Genomic DNA, 20129 nt, shown 5'->3' with positions numbered 1-20129 from the left:
AGAAAAACTGAAAAAAATTTGTCCAAAAAGCTGAAAAAAATTTGCGCTTCCGTAGTGAAACCATACCCAAGAATGAATATTTAATTGGGGTGCAGTACCACAAACCCAACAAAATGTGAACTGATCATTCTCAAGGTCAGGTAGATTGAACTAGTTTTGAGCTGTCTCTATCGCTTGTGTACACATCACCAGAACACTGTCTCTGTCCTACAAATCCAAAATGTCTGCCTAGTGACTCGATGGTCTTACACACACCACCCCTACTGCAAATACTGCAACACTGAAAGTGACCAGCGGAATTAGAAAATAACAATTTTAATTAGAGCGGGGGAGGCAAAAATGGAATTTGTTAACATTCATTAAAATAAAGAATATTGTGTGTTGGTACATGACCAATTTCAATTTGATCAGAGATCAATTTGATCAATCAGGATCAGATAGTATTTAAAAAGCAGATGACGTAGTGTAGGAGGATGTTCTCTGCTCAGCATTTTATTTACTGACTGAATAAAACTACTAGCTCATGAATGGATAAAATCAGGCTGAAGACAAAACAGCTACCAATGTCAGCCTCACATATGTCTATACTGAACAACATCTCTTGTGAATTAGAAATCAGTTCGTATGAAATACAGCTGTCAATATATGTACAAAATATCATTATATAACAAACAACACAGCAATATTTAATAAGTCATTTGAAAGTAATACAAAGTAGAAATGGACAAGTGAACACCGCTGCATACAGCGATGACTCCAGCAGTATTGTGCTGCCATCTGCTGGTCTTCACGGGTCCACTGGACAATATTGGGAGAAGGATGTGAGCCACTTGACAGGACAATCCCTGGAAACACACAATTAGTGACAAACAAGTGAGCATACAGTGATTGTAACTGTATGCTCACTTTAGACACTCTTTTTTAAAAATTCTTGCAATTATGGATAAACATTTGAACCTGAATAGAATGTGGCACTGAATGTCAAACTTCAACTTTACCTCCACCACGCCCCCGACCTCGACCTCCTCAGTTTGTGTTTTACTTCCTCCTCTTGTTTTTTACCTACTTACTTCCTTCCCTACCAAAATGGCACACCTGGTGTTTGACACATCGCCTTTTGTTTTCCTTTGTTACTAAGGTGCGGACCCGGAACATCCCACTGGCTGCTGCAGGTGTGCAGGTGCAGCAGCGGGTGTGAGGCATTTATTTATATGGAATCACACCTCCTGCTCTTCAGTATAGTGAACCCGAATGCCTTATGTGTTATTAGGATTGGTCTCAGGTGATTAATTTTCCCTGTGTTAATATCCAGGGGTGGCGTTGTTGATTACACTGGTTAATGCTCATCGAATCAATTACAACCAACCTACATTGCCACATAAAGTTCATTATAGAGGCAACATCATGTGATTAAGTGAAGTGTTCCTCTCTCATCCAAGCGGCTTCTTCAGTTCAGTTTGCCATGTCTTGTCATCAAGGAACAGATTCACAACTCATGGCCATGACTTATTTATGGCCTTCCCATAGCTTAATAGCTTGTGGCCATGACTTTGCAATATTATTTTTCCCCAGATGTCCCCAGAGGGGCTCTGTACAGTTTAACCTTTCAAAGCATAAATGTCTGTCAATTTACAGCACTTGGCTATTCAGAGCAGAGTTGAAGTTCTAAGGATGTGTTTGTTCTGAGTATGTTTGTACCTGTGATACTTCTGTCCCCTCCTTCTCTGGAACTCAGTTTCATCCACCGTCCACACAGCCCCCTTTCCTCCCTCCACTCGTACAAAACACTTGTGTAGGCTGAGGTTGTGACGCACAGCGTTCTGGAGACAACAGGAGAGTTCTGTTGTCATAAAGGTAAGGTTAAATGGTTTGCATTTATATAACACTTTTCTAGTGATGACTTAAAGCTCTTTACAGTACACTTTTTGTCATGCAAACATACAGTCATACAGTGCATCTATGTGCAGCACTTTCTCTATGAGAAGAGGCAATTTTGGTGTTCAGTATCTTGCCCAAGGACACTTTGGTATGCGGAATCGGGAAGACCGGGAATCGAACCACCTACCTTCTGGTTAGACCTTCTCTACCCCCTCAGCCACAGCCATATCATATTACTTGCAGACACATTACCAAACCACAAGGTAACAATACAATGGTGTTTATCACTGTTCAAGTCAACCTGCAATTATCAGTTTCGGACCTCCTTGTAAAACAGATATTATGTTTCAAAATTAATGTTAGTTTGTTAACGTTTAGAATATGTTAAGTTTTCATCAGTTGTTTCAAGCGTTTCAGAGTTGTTGTATAACATTACTTTATAATGCCACGAGATGATTTAGTCTAATAAATGCACACGTGTTCTGTGCCTTATTGTCATTAACAACGTTGTGTTGCAAAGCATTGAAAAAACAAGATGTTATCCCATCAACCACTGAGTTTGTTGTAACTCACAACGTCTCTACATAACATGTATCTTAGTAGTGGCCATTTTGATACACTTACAATTATGATATTTGGCAAATTATTTAAAAATACATTTGGATGTATATTTGCCCATAACTTGAATATATATTTATTTCAACACATGGTCACTTTCCACTATGATCTTAATTCAGCTGAAAGAAAGTTCTCAGTCAACTTTGTTGTTCATTGTTCTTTGTGCAAAAACACAGGGATTTCCTAAACATGTCATGATTCTGGACTTCATCATGGACTCATTGCCTGGACTTTGCCTCTTTTATTAAGAGTATTTTGGATTTTTGTTGTTGTTGTTGTTGTTTTATTTAGTTTTATTATTATCTTTTGTGTCTCCCTGTGTATAGTTTTTTTTTTTGTTTGGATTTATGTTTTCTCTCTTAGTTCTGCTTCCTGTCTTATTTTGTAGTTTCTCCTTGCGTGTTTCCACCTTGACTTCCTGTTTTTGCCCTGTTTCCTGCCCCTGTGATTGTTAAAACAGTTCAACATGTGTTTCACCTGTGTCCAATTACCCCTAACCCCCCGTGTATATAAGTCTCTGTGCTTCCCTTTGTTGTCTTACGTCTTGTCTCACCACCCTGTTTTGATTTTCTCCTACATCATCCCTCGCTTGTAAGTTTCTAGTCTTCCCTTGCTTTTTCTGTTAAACCTTTTTTAGTTTTGGTGTTTCTTTGGATACCAGTGCACTTCTGTTTATGGACTTTTGCCTGAATTAAAGAGTGCTTTTTGTTACGCCTTTTGGCTCTGCAGTTTTGGGTCCTGCCGCTTCCACTAAACACAACAAAACATCTTTTTTAATCTCTAACAGCAGCACTTTTTCTATCACACACCATTCATACACTTTCAGGGGTAATTCTGGGCAAACCAGGGCTTGAAGCAACAACTTCCTACATAGCAGATGACCCCCTCTACCTCCTAAACAACAGCTGCCCTAACTCGCTACAAAAATACATCTCGATTGTAATCCTGCCTACAAGGTTGTGATGGGTCAGGGAGACAGCCACTAATGAATGCTACTGATGAAAAATGATGTTGAAATCAACAGTACTGCAGTGCTTGAGACCAAAGAGTATGTAAAAAGAAATGAGCAAACAGGATCATCATATTGTACTGAATATGCTATTTTTTTTAAAATCATAAGTTCACATGACTCAATTCAAGATGGTGATAAGTAAATTAGATAATTTACATAGTTTGAACTATTTATGTCAAAATTCCAATATGACTAATAAAGAGGTGCACTTGTTTTCAGTGGACATTATCAATTTACATTCAACATATGGCTCCAACAGTGTATATATATGAATTTGTAATAAAAACAGTTCAAACCTTCCAGGTAGCAGTGTTGTGTCTGAAGTAGAAGAACATGGTGGTAAACCAGTTGTAAATATCATTAAGTGTGAGCTGTTTTTCTGGAGACTCCAAGATGGACTACAAAAAATCCAACAGAGTGAAGAAAACACACAAGCTGTGACAACTCATTTTCAGTCAGTATTGATTACAAAGCCACTATAACAATTATTATAATTTGCTGTATAAAAACACCTAATAAATTGAAAATAAATCACCCAATTTCGACAGAAACTCACCCATCTTATCAAGTAGGCGTAGGTGTACGGAGGCCTGACGTTTTTGTATTTGTAATATTCAATGCTGGGGACCAAATCTGTGCAAGAACAATATGTCATCAATTCATATTGTTAAACATATATAGAAATTGAAATACATTTTTAAAACTTTAAACAACTTTTTGTTTTTTCTGTAATATTTCATCAATAATAAAGTTTTTGGAAATGGTTTACCTGGTAGCAGGCTGGCAGAAGCAGTAGTGCTGTAGCCATGCTGGGATAACTCCCCCAGCTGTTTCATGCACCACTGTTGCCCTCTCCTATCTCCATCTGCCACTTGGGGCTGTGGGAGGAACAGAGGAAGGCTGTGTGGCCACTCAGAACCTGTCCTCTGTGTTCAGTGATGGAGATGGACAGTTACAGACAATGATACTTTCTTTATGCTGAAATATCATTAAGAGAAGACTTTATATTGTAGTCTCCCCAACATTACTAAAGCTATCCATGTTTAATAAAGGTACAGAAATAGTGGGCGCCAAGAAGAAGAAGAGCTGACATACCAACCCAGTGTGTTTGTGTTCAGAGAGGTGTAGATGAATTTGCATTGCAAATAGTTTCTGTTTTTCCAGGATGAGCTGAAAAAACAAGTGTTGGATTTACCTCATTTGTGCTTGAATAAGTCATCACACTCACCCAAGACCGACATAACGTATGTTTGCAATATTAAGAAAATACTATCTAGATAGTTGAACAGATCCATGAGTTTCATACAAAACAATGGTTAACAACAACTACTACTATTACTGCAGTTTCCACATGGTTCATTCACAAGCATATTATAATCTAAAGATGTGTGCGCATTGTTCTATTTATGGTTTAGTAAGGCTTTCTTGTCAATAAAAAGGTCAACATTTGTTTCTTTAGAGAATCTATATTCAGCAAAAATGAAGGATAGCTGGGAGAAATAAATATGCTCTACACAAAAACAATGTACATTTTTACAAAGAAAAAAAATGAATATGGTAGAGAAAACTTTGTTGTATGTAGTCTGTCAAAAAAGCAAAGATCGCATTATGACCAGCCGAGATTAAGTGTATTACCTTTTTGACTGTGGAAACTGGACAATACATTAATTTAGAGAAAGATAAGTGGATCCGTCCGATGTGATCTTTAAATTATGTTTTCTACTGTGCCTTTTAATTAAACTCTGCAATGCTCTGTTTTGTAAGATAAGAAAAAAATAAAATGATTTTGTAAATATGGATGATGTGCAAAGACTGACTGGAGTTATCTGGAGAAAGCCTACGAGAAGAAAGTCAGTTTGTATAAGTAAGAGTTGTGTAAGCATACATTCATTTGTTTTGTTTGTGTTTTCTCATTGGTATGTATTGTGTACTCATAAACTTCTAGGTTTCTCTATGTCCCACCTGACTCTCCATGCACTGGACAATATCCTGCTGGACCCTGCACTGAGCAATGCTTCTGTCACCATGACTGTGTTCAGAATTGAGATGCCTAAAAGACAAAACATGGCAAAGTTCATATGCCAAAATACTCTTGCATGCAATTAAATCCAAAATTAGATAAGAAGATCGACTCTGTGTCCACGACAGATATAGGGAATATAAAGAAATCTGTCCTTCACCAGAGCCCCACTTAAACCACTTGAAATGTTAAGTTAATTAAATTAAGTCAACATTTTTCACTCTACTCCCATCTGCATGAATAGATAGAAGAAAGTAAATTTCAGTGCCAGTGTAGTTGAGGAAGGCCAGACAGTAGATGATGAAGGTGAAAGAGGAGTACATATTAGCTTTCGATGAGCTGCGGGAGTTACAAAGTGATGGAAGCCTCCATCCATAATGGATAAGAAACCAATGTATAATAAACTGAAAAAGGTATTTTTAGATGTCCACTACAAGGAACAGGTGAGAAATACAGAACATAAATAAAAAAATTAACAAAGTAAATTCTGTAAAATGTTTCTTTTGACCCCAAAACCAATATTGGAATCGACTAAAAAATGATTGGTCAAAGTACATGGTGCTGCCAGGATTGAACACTGCTGTCAGTACTGTCGACATTCTCATAAGACTCTAGGTAAGATGGAATAGCATCTACCCTGAGGTTGTTCTGTTTCATACTTAACCAATACTTGTTAGGTTATTATCACACTAAATTATCAAACTCAATATAAAAGTAGTTCATCAGCAATCTTTGCCTACTGAAGGTCAGAAATAACCATTACGAAAAATGTTTCAACACTTAAATGACAAGTGATTCAATGTATTCAGCAGTTTACTTACTTTAAGAAGCTCGGAAAATCTGTAGACAAAGCCTCACAGCCGGGCCAGCGGCAGAGGCCACTCACAAACAGAGCACTGGTCCCCTCAGAGATGCTGGTGGGAAAAGGATCGTCTCAGTGACATTGTGTATAATGTACAAGATGTGTCATCTGCCTAACCACATCCTCTAGCTCCTCCTGGTTGATCTTTTTATGTAACCAGGCCAGATGACATATGTAAACATGTTTAAGGTCCATCATGGGGTCTCTTTAAAGTTGGACATGCCTGGAAAACCTCAACAGAGAAGCATCATGGAGACACGTCAACTGATTCCTTTTGACGGGAACTGTTATCAGCCAAGCTTCTTCTGGATGTCTGAACTTCTTGTCTAAATCTAAAATTCAAATGCTATTAACCACTTTTTTGGTAATTACGCAAAGCTCAGGACCATAGATGTAGAGTTGGACTGTTGAGAACAGTGCCAGGTGCCCACTAATGGAGTAATGCTTGTGAGCTAGTTTAGGCAGGCAACACGAGCTGCGCTCCTCAAATCATGTGACATACCTCACTCTACACAATCATTTATAATACACACCCACTCCATTAAAATTTCCCATCACTCCCTTTGCCCCCGGTGCAGCAACAGGCCCCACAAACTGATGATCCTCATTCATAGGAAACCCAGAGAGTAATGAAGAATACACCACACACGTGGCCAGTGCTTTTGTTTGACTCTGGTGATCCTAAAATCTATTATCTTATTTTCAAAGCTAACCTTGCCAGAGTTCAGCTTAACCTTGGGTCCAAGTTTACCTGAAACCAGAGGTGGGAAGTAACAAAGTGCAAATACTTTGTTTCTGTACTCAAATAGATTTTTCATGTATCTGTACTTTACTTGAGTATTTATTTTCCAGGCAACTTTTTACTTTTACTTTTTGAACACAAATATCTGTACTTTCTACTCCTCACATTCTCAAAACTGGCTTGTTACTTGTTTCAACCTCCACAGATGATGACACGACGTAAAAGACATAACAACACAGAGAGGACCTCAGAGGACCTCACTGAACCATCCAATCTATGGTAGCGACGGGCAGTGTGTACATGGGGCAGGGACCTAATCAATGCAAGCACATTCCCCATCCATTTATTCCCTGTAAACAAAGATCCAGGTGCTCATGCAGGACCTCGGTTCAGTTCAGTCTTTATTATTCTGTCTGAAATTTGGCAGCAAAACTAAACTGTGTCCAGTGATTGTTTTGTCTGTACCAGCTCTCTGCAGGTTGGTAACAAAAGTGAAAAACTATCCCATTTTGTGTGTCTACAACTTCTTTAGTTTTGCAGAGTTATCAAAAAGCATTGTGTACCATTGAAGTTAAAAATGAATGTTTACTTTTGACTTATGAACTTGAGTACATTTTAGAGCCTCTACTTTTCTTTTGTCAAGACACTCAAATTATCATTGCTAAAAATAATAATATGGATTTCTGTTTCTCTTTTATGATGAAACACTTGCATCACTTCCCAACCCACCTGTTGGTACCCCTGCTCACCAAAAATGGTTGAAAAACCATCACAAGTTCTCCTCAAAGCTTCGCAATCGCTGCCAGAGCTGCAGCCTAACACCTGAAGGCTATTTCTCTCACTCAGCTCTCCATCATCCCTGCTTACCATGCTATGCCAGTCTCCACATGATTGAATATTGATTGTCAAAGATCATCAGTTGCTGCAACCTTGATGCTTTAATATGTATATGCTCCACTGCCTAATCCTATTAACGCATATCTGATGTTTTAATGCACCCTTGTCACAGCATCTATTGCACTTTCTCCATCCTAGGAGAGGGATCCCTCACATGGCATACAAATGAGGTTTCTGTGTTTTTTTTTTAAATAGTTACTCTTGTTAAGGGTTAAGGATAGAGGATGTTGCACCTCTTAAGCCCCATAAGACAAATTGTGATATGTGAATATGGGCTACACAAATAGAATTTGATTGATGTGCTTTGCTGCCTAATGCTATTTTTGCTGTCAGATGGTTTGCTGCACCCCTGATGCTTATATATGTATTTGAATAGCTCCCTAATGACATTATTGCATAACAGATGTTTTGCTGGGTTCAAAATGTTCATTGAACATGCTGCCCATGTGCTTGCAGGAAATCCAAGTTCACTAGGTATACTCCCCTACAGCCAGGGTGCTTTGGGGAAATGGCCTCACACTGAATGATGTTAGGCCTACATGTAGCAGTCTCACTAGGTAGTATATTCTCCAACTGCCTTAGGGCTATGGGGAATGGCTCACTGAGGCTGATCCCAGGCCCACACATAGAGGCTTCACTAGGTAGTAAATACTCCTGTAGGCTAATGCGCTTACGGAGAATGGTCAATTGGTCTAGTTGGAGCCTAGACACCAAACACTAACATGTTCTACTGTTGCAATAAACATTTGAATGTGAGTTGTCTGATTGAGCTGCTGTTGGTGCACCAATCCACAATTAAACTAACATGCCCTCGCACATGAATAAGACCTCAGGATACATGAATCGTTTCACTCAGCAGAGAGTTATTGGCTTTTTCTCCACTGCAACAGAGCCAACTCTATCCACCTTGCACCTTAAACAGGACATTCCTTATGTCCGTGCTGCACCTTGTGATTCTGTCCATGAAATTTACAAACAAAATCACAGACATACTCCTACAGTAACCCATCCCAGATATTCCATAGGGCAAGTTCATTAGCACTTTTTAGTCCCCAACACAGAAGTGGACTGTATGTGAAAACATGACATCTCCAGCAGAATCTGCATGAATTTACCAACTCAAGTAAGTAATTTTAACTCCAATATGCAGATATATGTATTTTTAGCCAACCAAATTGGTCCTATCCTATGATACAGTGATTTGCCTAATGCCTGCACGCACTGATTTGTCTTATTTATCATTCAATGTAAATGTCAATGTAACAATACAACAGTCACCCATCATGAATTCTGGCCTCAATGGAGCTCTGTGTTGGACCATCTGTCATCAAAGGGATCATGTGATGGCTTTGCCTGAGAAAGGAAGCCCTTGGTGGTGAAGGGGACTGGGGGAAACAACATCCATCCACCTCCTCCTCGCAAATGGAGAAGGTTGCATTATTATCTAAAGGCAAAAGGGAAAGACGGAATTAGTGTAAGTGTTTGCCCTGCTCAAATTACATACCACAAAATATGCAGCTACCTCTGCTTAAATAGGTGGTAAGAAGTCATACATTTTAACAATTCATACATTCACATAAGAAAAAAAACACCATCAAACACCACTGCAAGGATGGTTGTGTTTTAAAAGCATAGTTGGTCACTTTTGTATTAAGGCTAACTTTGTTAAGTTCTCACTGGAAAACCTATAGAATAAAGCACACCTGCAGAAGTCAGCACGCATCCAATAAGTGGGATGTAAAAAAATAATGTTGTTGGTGTGGAGCAGCAACACTGAATACATTGAGTACATTGGATTGTCTGCATACCATGTTTTCGCCTGGACGGTGTTTGGAAAACTTGACGCAGCACTGATGGTCTCTGTTGTCTCTGACATTTTCCTTCCGTGCTACACTGTGAGGGGAAACACCACTGTTAGCTGTTCATATTTTAATACTAAACTGAACTAATCAGATTAACAATGAACCGATATCCGCACACACTGCACACATTTTTCTGTGGACTATCCCTTTAAGGTTAAAAGTTTCCTTAGCTTGTTAGTTACATAACAATTAGGTAGACCTCTTAGCTCACCATTAAAAGACCGTCTTGGAATAAAAAATGATCAACGCTTGCTGATTATGTTAAATGGCTTCACATGACTGAGAACTACAAGGAAGGTATTATTTACATGAATAAGGAATATGCAAAATGGAATAAATGAAACAGACTGTCTTCTCAGGCACTGGATCTCTCCCTCTGACTCTGATGGTGCAGGCGTGCAGTCCCGTATTTCTGACTGGTTGGTGTCAGAACCGGAATACTCGACTTTGTTATTTTAAAAAATGTAATTGCCGTTGGTCTTACGACACAAAATATTTCTACAAAGTGATGAGATTATTTAAAAAGATTAACAAAAAGTGTATTTAGTGCAATAATCATCTTTGAACGATGAGCCACTTGGATCTGAGAATGCTGTGAGAGATGGGTAAGGAGTTAAGTAAAAGTGCAAAAGATAGAAGATGAAGTGTAAGTCAAAAGAAGTGAAGTATTAGAGTGTAAAAGCAGGTCGCTGGGCATGTCTTGTGAACTTCTCTTTTGGAGGAGTAGTGTTTCTGCATTATTTAATTGTGTGGAGCACCATCTCAGAGCAATCTGAGGGGGAGGCAGAGGAACTACAGCTAAGAGGCTGCTTGCTGCCTGTGGCCAGTTCCATCCAAATACTCCACATGCAGTGCCAGGCATGTATCTGTTTTGTCAGGTTAAGACCAGTTTGTTTGAATAACCAGCATTAGATGTTATTGGTTTCTTGTCTGAAATTTAAGTTTTCTGGTATGAGGATTGGGAAGAGGTCGACCTGCAGGTCATGGTATCTGCTTTTCCACACTGGCTCAGTGAGGCCTGGAGCCAGGCTAGGGATGCCAGGCTAGATCTGTAATAAGGAAGCGATTGTTTGTTCCAGCATAGGTGTGTGGTGTCAGTTGTGTCATACCTGGTGTTCTGAGGCACGTGGGGAAACCATGTCCATGTTCTGAGGAGGAGCAGGAGGTAGGGCTTGGGACTGTTCACATCTCACACTCTCACTGGACATCTCCCAAAATGATTTCTGGAGAAAAGAACACATTTTCAATTTAAAGGGACATTAGCACAAGTTACTGCCAAAAACATTTAAAGCATAGCATGTTTTCTATCATATTTAGATACACATTGAGTATTTATCTCATTGGAAAGACCCGTCTCTTCACTCAGAGAACAATGGATACAATGTAGCCTACAAATATCTGCACTCATTACCCTCAGACTTTTACATAGACCCATGTATTTACTAAATGAATTACACTTAACAACCTCCTGACTAAAAAACTGCATTTTGACCACACCTGAGCACTGCAATTCCATATAAATGCTAATGAAGTTTGAAAATCTGTCCCTGCATTTTAGAGTTATTTTATACACACACTCACACGGGTGCTCCTGGTGCACGGGGTAAAGAGGAGTGACTGCAACCAATGCAGAGCCCTGCTGCTAAATGATCACTAACACCAGGAACCTGGATCAGTATAGCCGATTTGACAGTTGATAGAAATTAAGTTTCTTTGTCACAAAATTGTACCAAGCTACATAAAAATTAAGGATTAAAAGTAAAGATTTATTATTGTTATTATAATTTCTTTTTTACACACTCTCCATTTAGGGATTAATTTGATGAATCTGCTGTTTGAGCACAATAAATATTTATTGAAAAAACACAAATTGTGCCCCAAAATTATGCTATTTTCAATTTCTTTTTCATATTGTAAGTATTTGTTTTGTCAAGAATGTATAGTGTATTTTCGACTACACAATTAACATCTATGGATAAGAATTGCTTTGTGTGCGTTCTGAAAACAATGCATATCTTCAAGCTAATCGACATACAACATTCATAGCAGCCATTTACACATCACAGTCTTCAAAACATTAAAACATGACATTTCCTGTAGTAGATCCTCTGACGGAAGGGTTGTGGTTGTTCAAGGCAGGTGCAGTGACACATATGCATGCAAACACACACACACACACACACACACACACACACACACTGCTTTTGTGCAGCACGATGAAATGTGTCACGTGCAACCACTGGGACATGTGTTTTTCAAAGATGCTGGCATGGTATTTTCAGATCAGATGTTGTCATTCCTGGAGTTGTGTTGCACTATGTGACACTCAGTTGAACAAAGTCTTAATTTTTCCAGTGATTCCATTTGTGGTGGAGAAATCAAAACATAAGTAAAAACAAAAACTGTCTACAGTGCAAATAATTTCCCATCAATATGCTAGTATGTTCCAAACACTAATTTCCCTTCTGAAAGTTCTAATAGAGGCAGACATCCATCCAAATGTACTAAAATTCAAAAAACTGTTATATTATTTATTCTGATGAGCAGTTCCAGTGTAGGATTGTTACCATCATGAAGCCAGTAATTGAATATTTGAATATTTTAGGGGGTCTTGGTGAAAGTACTGAAAGTAGTGTTTTAGAATCCTAATCCATAAGTAGAATTAAAAACTTAAAAATACCTTAAAATCGTACTCTAGCAGTACCTGGAACACCTATGTAACATTGGTAACACTATTTTTACTATATTATGTAGACTCTATCATGACCTGTTAACCAGCACTTACTACAATCAATGTTGTAAATTTGTATCTTTCCATCATCAAAATCTAAGAATTAGATTCAGTCTCTCTGTTTCAACATCGTGTTGGATGTTACATTCAGTATATTCCTTGTTTATTCAGTTGATAGGTAGTTGTAGGGAGAATGGTAGTCCTATTATACAACCCTCCCCTAGGCTTTCAAACATTTAACTCATATCTCCCTATATATTTTTAAAGGTTGAACCAGTCATGATGTCTTGTGCACAGCATGTATGTTATCCTATGAAGAGGGGCCGCTTCTTTCAGTTATCTCACTGTCACATCAGAGATTTCTTTAAAGCTGTTGGGAAGCATGTGTCAAGATAACAAACCAAACAGCCAATACCATATGTGTTCTGCAAATGCACACCCACAGGAATTGAGTTGAAAGTGAGAGCACTTAAAGTGTTGTGGCTTCTCACTGTCATCTCTCACTCTGGTTTTCCTTCTTGACTTTGTCTCCCTTTGTTCAAAGTGTGTCAGCTTTGACAAAATGAGGAGAGCTTTAGTCACAAGACTGCTCTCTCCAAGTCATTTGATGTCATGGTTGTTATTTGCCTGTTATTATATGTGAGTCAACATCTGTTGGCAAGAAATGGGTTCGACAACAAATTTCCTGTTTGGATTCTGTTATCAGTCACATTACTCTCTGGAAAGAGAGTTGCCTCATTCTGCTACTACTATGTGTGGGTTTATTATTTATGAAGTCCCACATCTCAAATCACACATCCCAATCAATCATATAATCACCTTACTAACATATGTATGTGTGTGTGTGTTCAGTTAAAGAGGATGTAGCATGAATAATATTAATATATATATATATGTATATATATATGTATGTATTTGGGTATATGTATTTGTGTTTACTTTTATTTCATTTCATTTGTTGTTATTTTTCCCTGAATGTTCTGTGGGGTGAGGTTTCCGTGGGGTGTTATTGTATTAATGATTGTGTATTCTTTCAATGCCAAGAATAAAACAAATACGTTATTTTCCTTCTCTTTTGAGCTTTCACAATGAATGTTATTTTTTAAATTAGTTATTTAATTTTTTAATTTGTACAATGGCTTATACCAATTCCATCAAGCAAGGAAGGATTCAAGCAAACCTGGATGTCCTGGCTTTAAAGGTCCAGTGTGTAAAATTTAGATGAAAGGGAACTATTGGCAGAAATATAATGTAGAATAATCCTCATGATGTTTTTTTAGTTTGTTTCATCTAAATTTCATGAATTGTAGTTTTATTTACCCCCAAAAAGGCCCTTTATATTTAGTTACTTTATATTTACATCAAGGGGACCCTCTCTATGAAGGCCGCCATGTATTTTTACAGTAGTCCAGACTGGACAAACTAAACACCTTTTGAGTTTTTATTACAACTGAAGGTTACCACAGTTTCTTTTTTATGTTTGGAAGGAGAGGGTGAGGTGAGGGGTGTTCAGCTGCAACATGCAATTTCCACACTAGATATCACTAAATTCTACAAACTGAAACTGTGAGTAAGTGAGACCATTCAGACTATAAATATGTTTGCATTTAGACATCATAAAGACTGGTAAGTTTCAAGTAAATGATAACACCTAGGTGTTCATCTCAGTTCTTAACATACTGTAATCTTGAAGCTGAGGCTGCATCATTTATACACTGAGTAGGAATGGATTTCCCTCTCTATCAATCATGAGGGTATTGTATCAATACAGGCTTTTTTGATCTATCTTTGATTATCTCTGGTAAAAACCCTAATGGACAAGCAGGACTGCTTTTTAGGTAATGGAGGAATTGATGAATTAACTTTGTACTTCCTCACTGGATCAGCTAACACCAACATCCCTGTCTGGTTATTTTATTGAAAAGCTAACACTTAATATTGTTAAAACAAACTGACGGTGGAGACATGCAACTAATTAGTATTCTTGACTATAATGTCAGACATTGTGAAAAATAGATGTGTGTGTCATCACACACATCAACCAGATTCACAGAAGCTAGAAACTATATCTATTGATCGATCTATCGATCTATCGATCTCTCTCTCTCTCTCTCTCTCTCTCTCTCTCTCTCTCTATATATATATATATATATATATATATATATATATATACCTTTAGAAGATTGAAGATTGATAATTATCCAGTAATTAATGATAAACAACAAAACAAAGATTGGCTTTAGCTCAGATTAAACATGTCATTAGTTCTATATAATAAAAATTTACAAATATATATATATATATATATATATACATATGTAGATATATCTTGCAATATGATGAGAACTGCTTTTAAAGCTAAGATAAATTGTACTTCCTTTGTGAAGACTTTGATGAAGCTGGTTGACTGGTTGGATGGTTGATGATGTTTTTGAATACATCAAACATGAATTTATTTTATATAACATGAATTATGATATTGTTAGATCTTCGTATGGTTCATTTTGGCAGGTGAGTATTTTTTGAATAAAACCCAGATAAATAAATTGGCTTTGAACGGTGACTGTTCTTATATAATGTCACATCCTTTCACTGTTTCCTGCGTTCACTGCTATTTTACGTACAAGTAAACTGCAATCAAATACAACTTTAACACCTCGCTTCATAGGGCCTTAGAAAATGTTTTACTGAGTAATTTTTGGGAAAACATTTATATACCTCACAGTTCTATGCCGTGAGATCATAGTTCATAATTGTCATTGTTTATTTGAGAAGCACCTTATGTGATCATTATGGAGAAGAAATGGGAAAACTGTTCATTTAGAATTCACTTAAACATTAGTTTTGTGTATTTTGTCAACATAGTCATGATTTCACATTTTTAGACATATATGGACTGCACACGTACTGTACTACTCTCACTCACCGAACCGTAAATCTAAACAAATTCTAAGGCTTTCCCATTTGAGCAGATCCCATTTTAATTATTTTTAACTTTTGATAAAACAGTAAGATTAGTGCTTACCGTATATCACGTTCAGGCACAACCTGCTGATTGACTCTGTTGTCTTTCTCTCGGGTTCTTCGAGGGAGATACTTTGAAGTGATTCAGATAGAGGGTTATATTCCACAGGAAGTTAAAAAAAAGCATGATAGACAATCTGAATGCTAAATGCTAAATTAAGGTGAAAAACTCAAGAAAAAAAGATGTGTACTCCACCTTTAAATCTAAACCATACCATATATAATGTGCATTATTTTGCATTTATATTTTTAGTTCATTTTTTTGTCAAGTTTTTTAGTTTGAAAGTAAATCTTCTTCTTAAGAAGTCAAAATATAATGCAGTCAAACTACCTTAAAAGATTGTTTGAGGAACTTGATGTTATAGAATAAAGGCACACACTCACCTGATGTCAGAGAGCACATTGAAACTGTGAGATATTCACTGTATTTATTTGTACAGCAGGAAACAGAGCCAAGCTAAAGCCCTTTCCTCAGCAAATCAAAACACAAGAAACCACAACAAAAACCTAAAAAAATACTTTCCAAACACTGCTCCAAATGCATTTAAAATATGTTTGTTGGAAAGTAGGCTATTCTACATTGAACAAAAAGAACAGACAAGTCGTCTTTGTGCAAAAGTTTACAAAGCCCTGGGAAAATCACAGCTTTTTTCACCTTCACTCATGTCTAACCGTCTGCTCTAAATGTTTAAGCAAGTGTTAAGCAAACAGATGATGATTTCACTCAGGAATGCATGTATCCCAACACACAGTAGCTTTCTATTTAAAGTCACTTTCCAGATCCATTATAAATATTTGTACATATTTTCCAAAATTACATTAAAATTATTTGTTACACACTGTTGCACTCTGCAGATGTTACATTTTCTGAACGAATTGGATTTTCTGACACACAAATTAATGAGATATGTAATAAAAAATGCATTGTGGCAGAAATGTATTTGGTGACTTTTGACTTCATCCCAAATTTGTATGTAGTATGTTTGTGGCATGAGAATTGCATGTGTGATTTTTGTTTTCTTCAACTTTTGTTATTTGTTCTTGTCAGATCAACAGAGTGCTTTGAGAAGTTTTGTGCAAGTTGAATATATTTATATCGAAGCAGACATTTTCTTTTTCTACTTTAATTAATTTCAAGCAGAATGTGAGGCCATTCTCTTTGACTTGTTTGAAGACACTGTTGAGGTTTGGGACAAGACGGATGGCAGCAGTGTGAGGGCACATCAGTTAATTCAATTTAAATTTTTCAGATGCTCCATTTGTTTTGACTTTGATTTTGATGAATTGTCAAACATAAGATATGCAGATGTGTTCTGGAAACAGTTGCTCACAAAAAACAGAATCTTCCATGTACAGTGTGGTCAACACCCTATCTCTGAGAATCATGTTCTCGTGTGAATATCAGTGTGTGAGAAAAAGTTTTAATGACTGTACTTTCTGATCCTTCTAGAAGTCTGAGTAAACGATGATGAGTTGACAATTCTGTTCTAATTTTTTGCTGACTAGGTTCTGGGAGACTTGTATCTATACTGTAAATGATGCTGCTCTCTCAGTATGTGCTATTCAGGGTGAAAATCATATTATAGATATGTCGATGATTCATTCCTTCCCCTACAGAGGTGTTGGATATGAAGACTTAATTAGATGATTCAGCCCATATGGGGGTGAGTACTCATTTCGTCAGAGGTCAAATTTTGCCAGTGCCTGACATTTTATAGTAACAGCTATTTTATACTGACAGTTTTCAAAGGAAGAATTTATAATATATACATATTTATTAAAAGAAATAAACAGGTTTGGGTGCAAATTAAATTTCTAACTGTAACCATTTAGCCCTGTTTTAGCATCCTTGCATTGGCTGCCTGTTTATTTTAGGATTGATTTTAAAACCTTTTAATCAATTTTAAAAACAGGCATGGGCTGGCAGGTAACAGAATCGGTTACCTGTTTTACCTAACTTCTTAAGTCACATCTCTATGAATAAGCTTTTATTATCTGATGACTATTGCTTTTATTATTTGTATTATTATTATTATAATTTTTATTTCTCTATGCTTAAATTCTTCGGCTGCAGTAAAGCTGCTGTTTTGAGTCCTTGCTCGGTGGATGTTTGAGTTTCTCATGTACAACACATCAAACATGTTTCACTGCCAATAATAACCCTCATGCTATACATTTAGAATATTTTTCAGAACTTTGCAGACCAATAAATCCATCACATTCTTATTTTCTCCATAAAAAAAACACAAAGATTTATATAATAGTGAAATGTAGATGTTTTGCGCTTCTGGATTTATAAATGCAGCAGTTAGAAATGGGACTTTCCCAACAAGCTGTTTGGGGCGCCAAAGTGTGTATGCAGGACAACCTGATAGACATAGATGTATCCGGGATGTAAAAAGTGATAAGAGCTGTTGAACTGAAAATTGTAGTGAAGTAAAACAAAATATAGTATTTATTTGTATCGTAGGAAGTGTGTTGAGTATTTGCTGATTTTACGTCCCCCTCTTTTGTCAGACCCTGTAACAACACATTATGTAATAAAACGTAAAACATTTTCACTTCATTATGTAATAACACCCGCAGTAATAAACAGCATGAACACAATAAGTAATACATTTCACTGCATTTTTTAATAAATGAGTACATAATGCAGTAGTTATTACAAAATGCGTGGGTTGCACTTTTTGACAGAAATGTAATAATGTGGTCCATTATGTAAAAACCAACCAACACGGATGTCTTCATTCATTGTTTTATAACATTGTAACAATTATTTTATGCCTTCTAGCAAGAATCAAAGTGACTCAAAATTCATTTTAAAAACATACTATTTGTTCAGTAGATTAGTATTTCCTTTCATTGGTTAATCAGTGTCACTGTATTCACTCTCTCTCTCACACACACACACACACACACACACACACACACACACACACACACACACACACTCCATTGAGCTATTACGCAATCAGGGTTTTGAACATTTTGTACGGAATAGGACAGAGAATGGTTGCACAAAAAAAGACCAATACGGAACAGTACACAATTTCAAATTCTTTATTCTTTCAACTTCCAATATAATACTGTTTGTCAACAACATGGATGGACATTTTTGAACAACAGTATTTAATTTTATTACTTCAAACAGGCTATGGCTTAGATCTTAGAAATAGCCAACGGTGTTCTATTTGTATAAAAAAGAAGTAAGCTTGATTGAATATGCCTGGTAACTACTGTGAGATACTCCAATGACCACATGTAGTTTAAACAGATGGAGTGAAAACACAATTTTTCTGTCAGAAACTTTCTAGGTTAGCTAGTGCAGTGGCTTTTAGCATAAAGGTTTGAGCTTTAATATGAGTCTTTTAACTTGTTTGATGAGTTGAGAAGCTAGCTTTCTCTATAGTGAACTCTAAATGAGAAAAAATATAAATCCTGCTTTGAAGATTAACAAAATTTTATTCACATACCTTACAACACGATGCCTTCCATCTAGTGACTTCTGCAAACTGCAACCAAAGGGTGTTCTATACAGACAGATGATGCTGCAGGTAAACTTACTGTATATAAGTGGGATTGGTCGCCTGCCCCCCCCCCCCCATCCGTAGCAGTTTGGGTTGGTTCAGGGGACTCACTGTACTCCCTAGCGTATTTATAGTATAAATATGTACTATAATATATGATATATATATTAGCCTAGTTATTCTATGTAGTTTCCTACCATAGCCTTCATACCAGTACATCAGCAAGCACCATGTAAGAAAAGATAAGATGAGCAAAAAGATAAGATGAGCAAAAAAAAAAAAGGATAAATATATTTATTACCTTTTGATTTTTTGTTCAAATGTCAAAGCCAGTAGAGATGAAAACTTCCATTTTGGTTGGTTTTTACATAATGCACCAAATGATTACATTTCCATTAAAAAAAAGTGCATTTTGTAATAACTACTGCATTATGTAATAAATTATTACAAAATGTGGAGAAATGTATTACATATTGTGTTCATGCTGTTTATTATAAAATGGGTCAGATGTTTACATAATGTGTTGTTATTACATAATGTGGTGTTACAGACACTTTTCTTTGTACTTTTATTTTTGTTAATCAAGGTGTGCCCTTCCTGCTCTGCAGTTGGCTCCACCTGGGAAGGCATGGTCTTCCCTCATCCCCACCAGGTGCTTGTGTATGGGTCCTGGTGCCTGATCGGTTGGCGTAGGCTCCACTTCTGTGATACCTGAGATGCCAGGAACGGTATATACACCCAGATCACCTGCCATTCAGGGCAGCTGAACTTGGCTCGCCTGACATGCCTCTAGTTGCCAGATTGTGTTTGCTTGTGTTATATTCGTTGTTCAAGAGGCCGTTGTCAAACTATCTTCCTGAAGACTGGGCAAGGACATTAGTTTAACCTTTACAATTGTTAACGGGTGCTCTCCCTTTTGTATTTTTGTTTTCTAGACTGAACATTTTTCTTTCCAT

The 20129-nt window shown here is 37.0% G+C and overlaps 1 protein-coding gene across 3 annotated transcripts; it reads right to left on the bottom strand.

The window, feature by feature from the left end:
• Nucleotides 1-299: 299 nt before the first annotated feature.
• foxp3b (forkhead box P3b) lies at nucleotides 300-16083 on the bottom strand. 3 transcript variants are annotated; one of them, XM_069526169.1, is made up of 13 exons: nucleotides 16031-16083; nucleotides 15648-15718; nucleotides 11001-11114; nucleotides 9838-9922; nucleotides 9308-9473; nucleotides 6350-6442; nucleotides 5471-5558; nucleotides 4604-4678; nucleotides 4278-4434; nucleotides 4065-4141; nucleotides 3805-3906; nucleotides 1699-1820; nucleotides 300-845 (listed from the first exon to the last, which is right to left on the bottom strand). In XM_069526169.1, the coding sequence occupies exons 3-13, from the start codon at nucleotides 11097-11099 to the stop codon at nucleotides 788-790; spliced, it is 1122 nt and encodes a 373-aa protein (XP_069382270.1). In that variant the 5' UTR covers nucleotides 11100-11114; nucleotides 15648-15718; nucleotides 16031-16083; the 3' UTR covers nucleotides 300-787. The 3 variants fall into 3 exon arrangements, with proteins under 3 accessions (XP_069382270.1, XP_069382268.1, XP_069382269.1); XM_069526167.1 differs by lacking the exon at nucleotides 16031-16083 and having other exon boundaries at nucleotides 1699-1840; nucleotides 15648-15769; XM_069526168.1 differs by lacking the exon at nucleotides 16031-16083 and having other exon boundaries at nucleotides 15648-15769.
• Nucleotides 16084-20129: the final 4046 nt, after the last annotated feature.

The sequence above is a fragment of the Paralichthys olivaceus genome, chromosome 6 (genome assembly GCF_024713975.1).
Source record: "Paralichthys olivaceus isolate ysfri-2021 chromosome 6, ASM2471397v2, whole genome shotgun sequence".
NCBI classification, from domain to species: Eukaryota; Metazoa; Chordata; class Actinopteri; order Pleuronectiformes; family Paralichthyidae; genus Paralichthys; species Paralichthys olivaceus.
The sequence above is the reverse complement of the archived record's forward strand: the minus strand, read 5'-3'. Positions and strand labels throughout refer to the sequence as shown.

Coding starts and splice junctions, on each gene's coding strand:
- foxp3b (XM_069526167.1), bottom strand. CDS start 11,099: ATGTCCAGTGAGAGTGTGAGATGTGAACAGTCCCAAGCCCTACCTCCT. Junction 1,841..3,804: donor ACAACACTGCTACCTGGAAG/GTTTGAACTGTT, acceptor TTATGACAACAG/AACTCTCCTGTTGTCTCCAG. Junction 846..1,698: donor AGGGGACAGAAGTATCACAG/GTACAAACATAC, acceptor GTGTGTTTCCAG/GGATTGTCCTGTCAAGTGGC.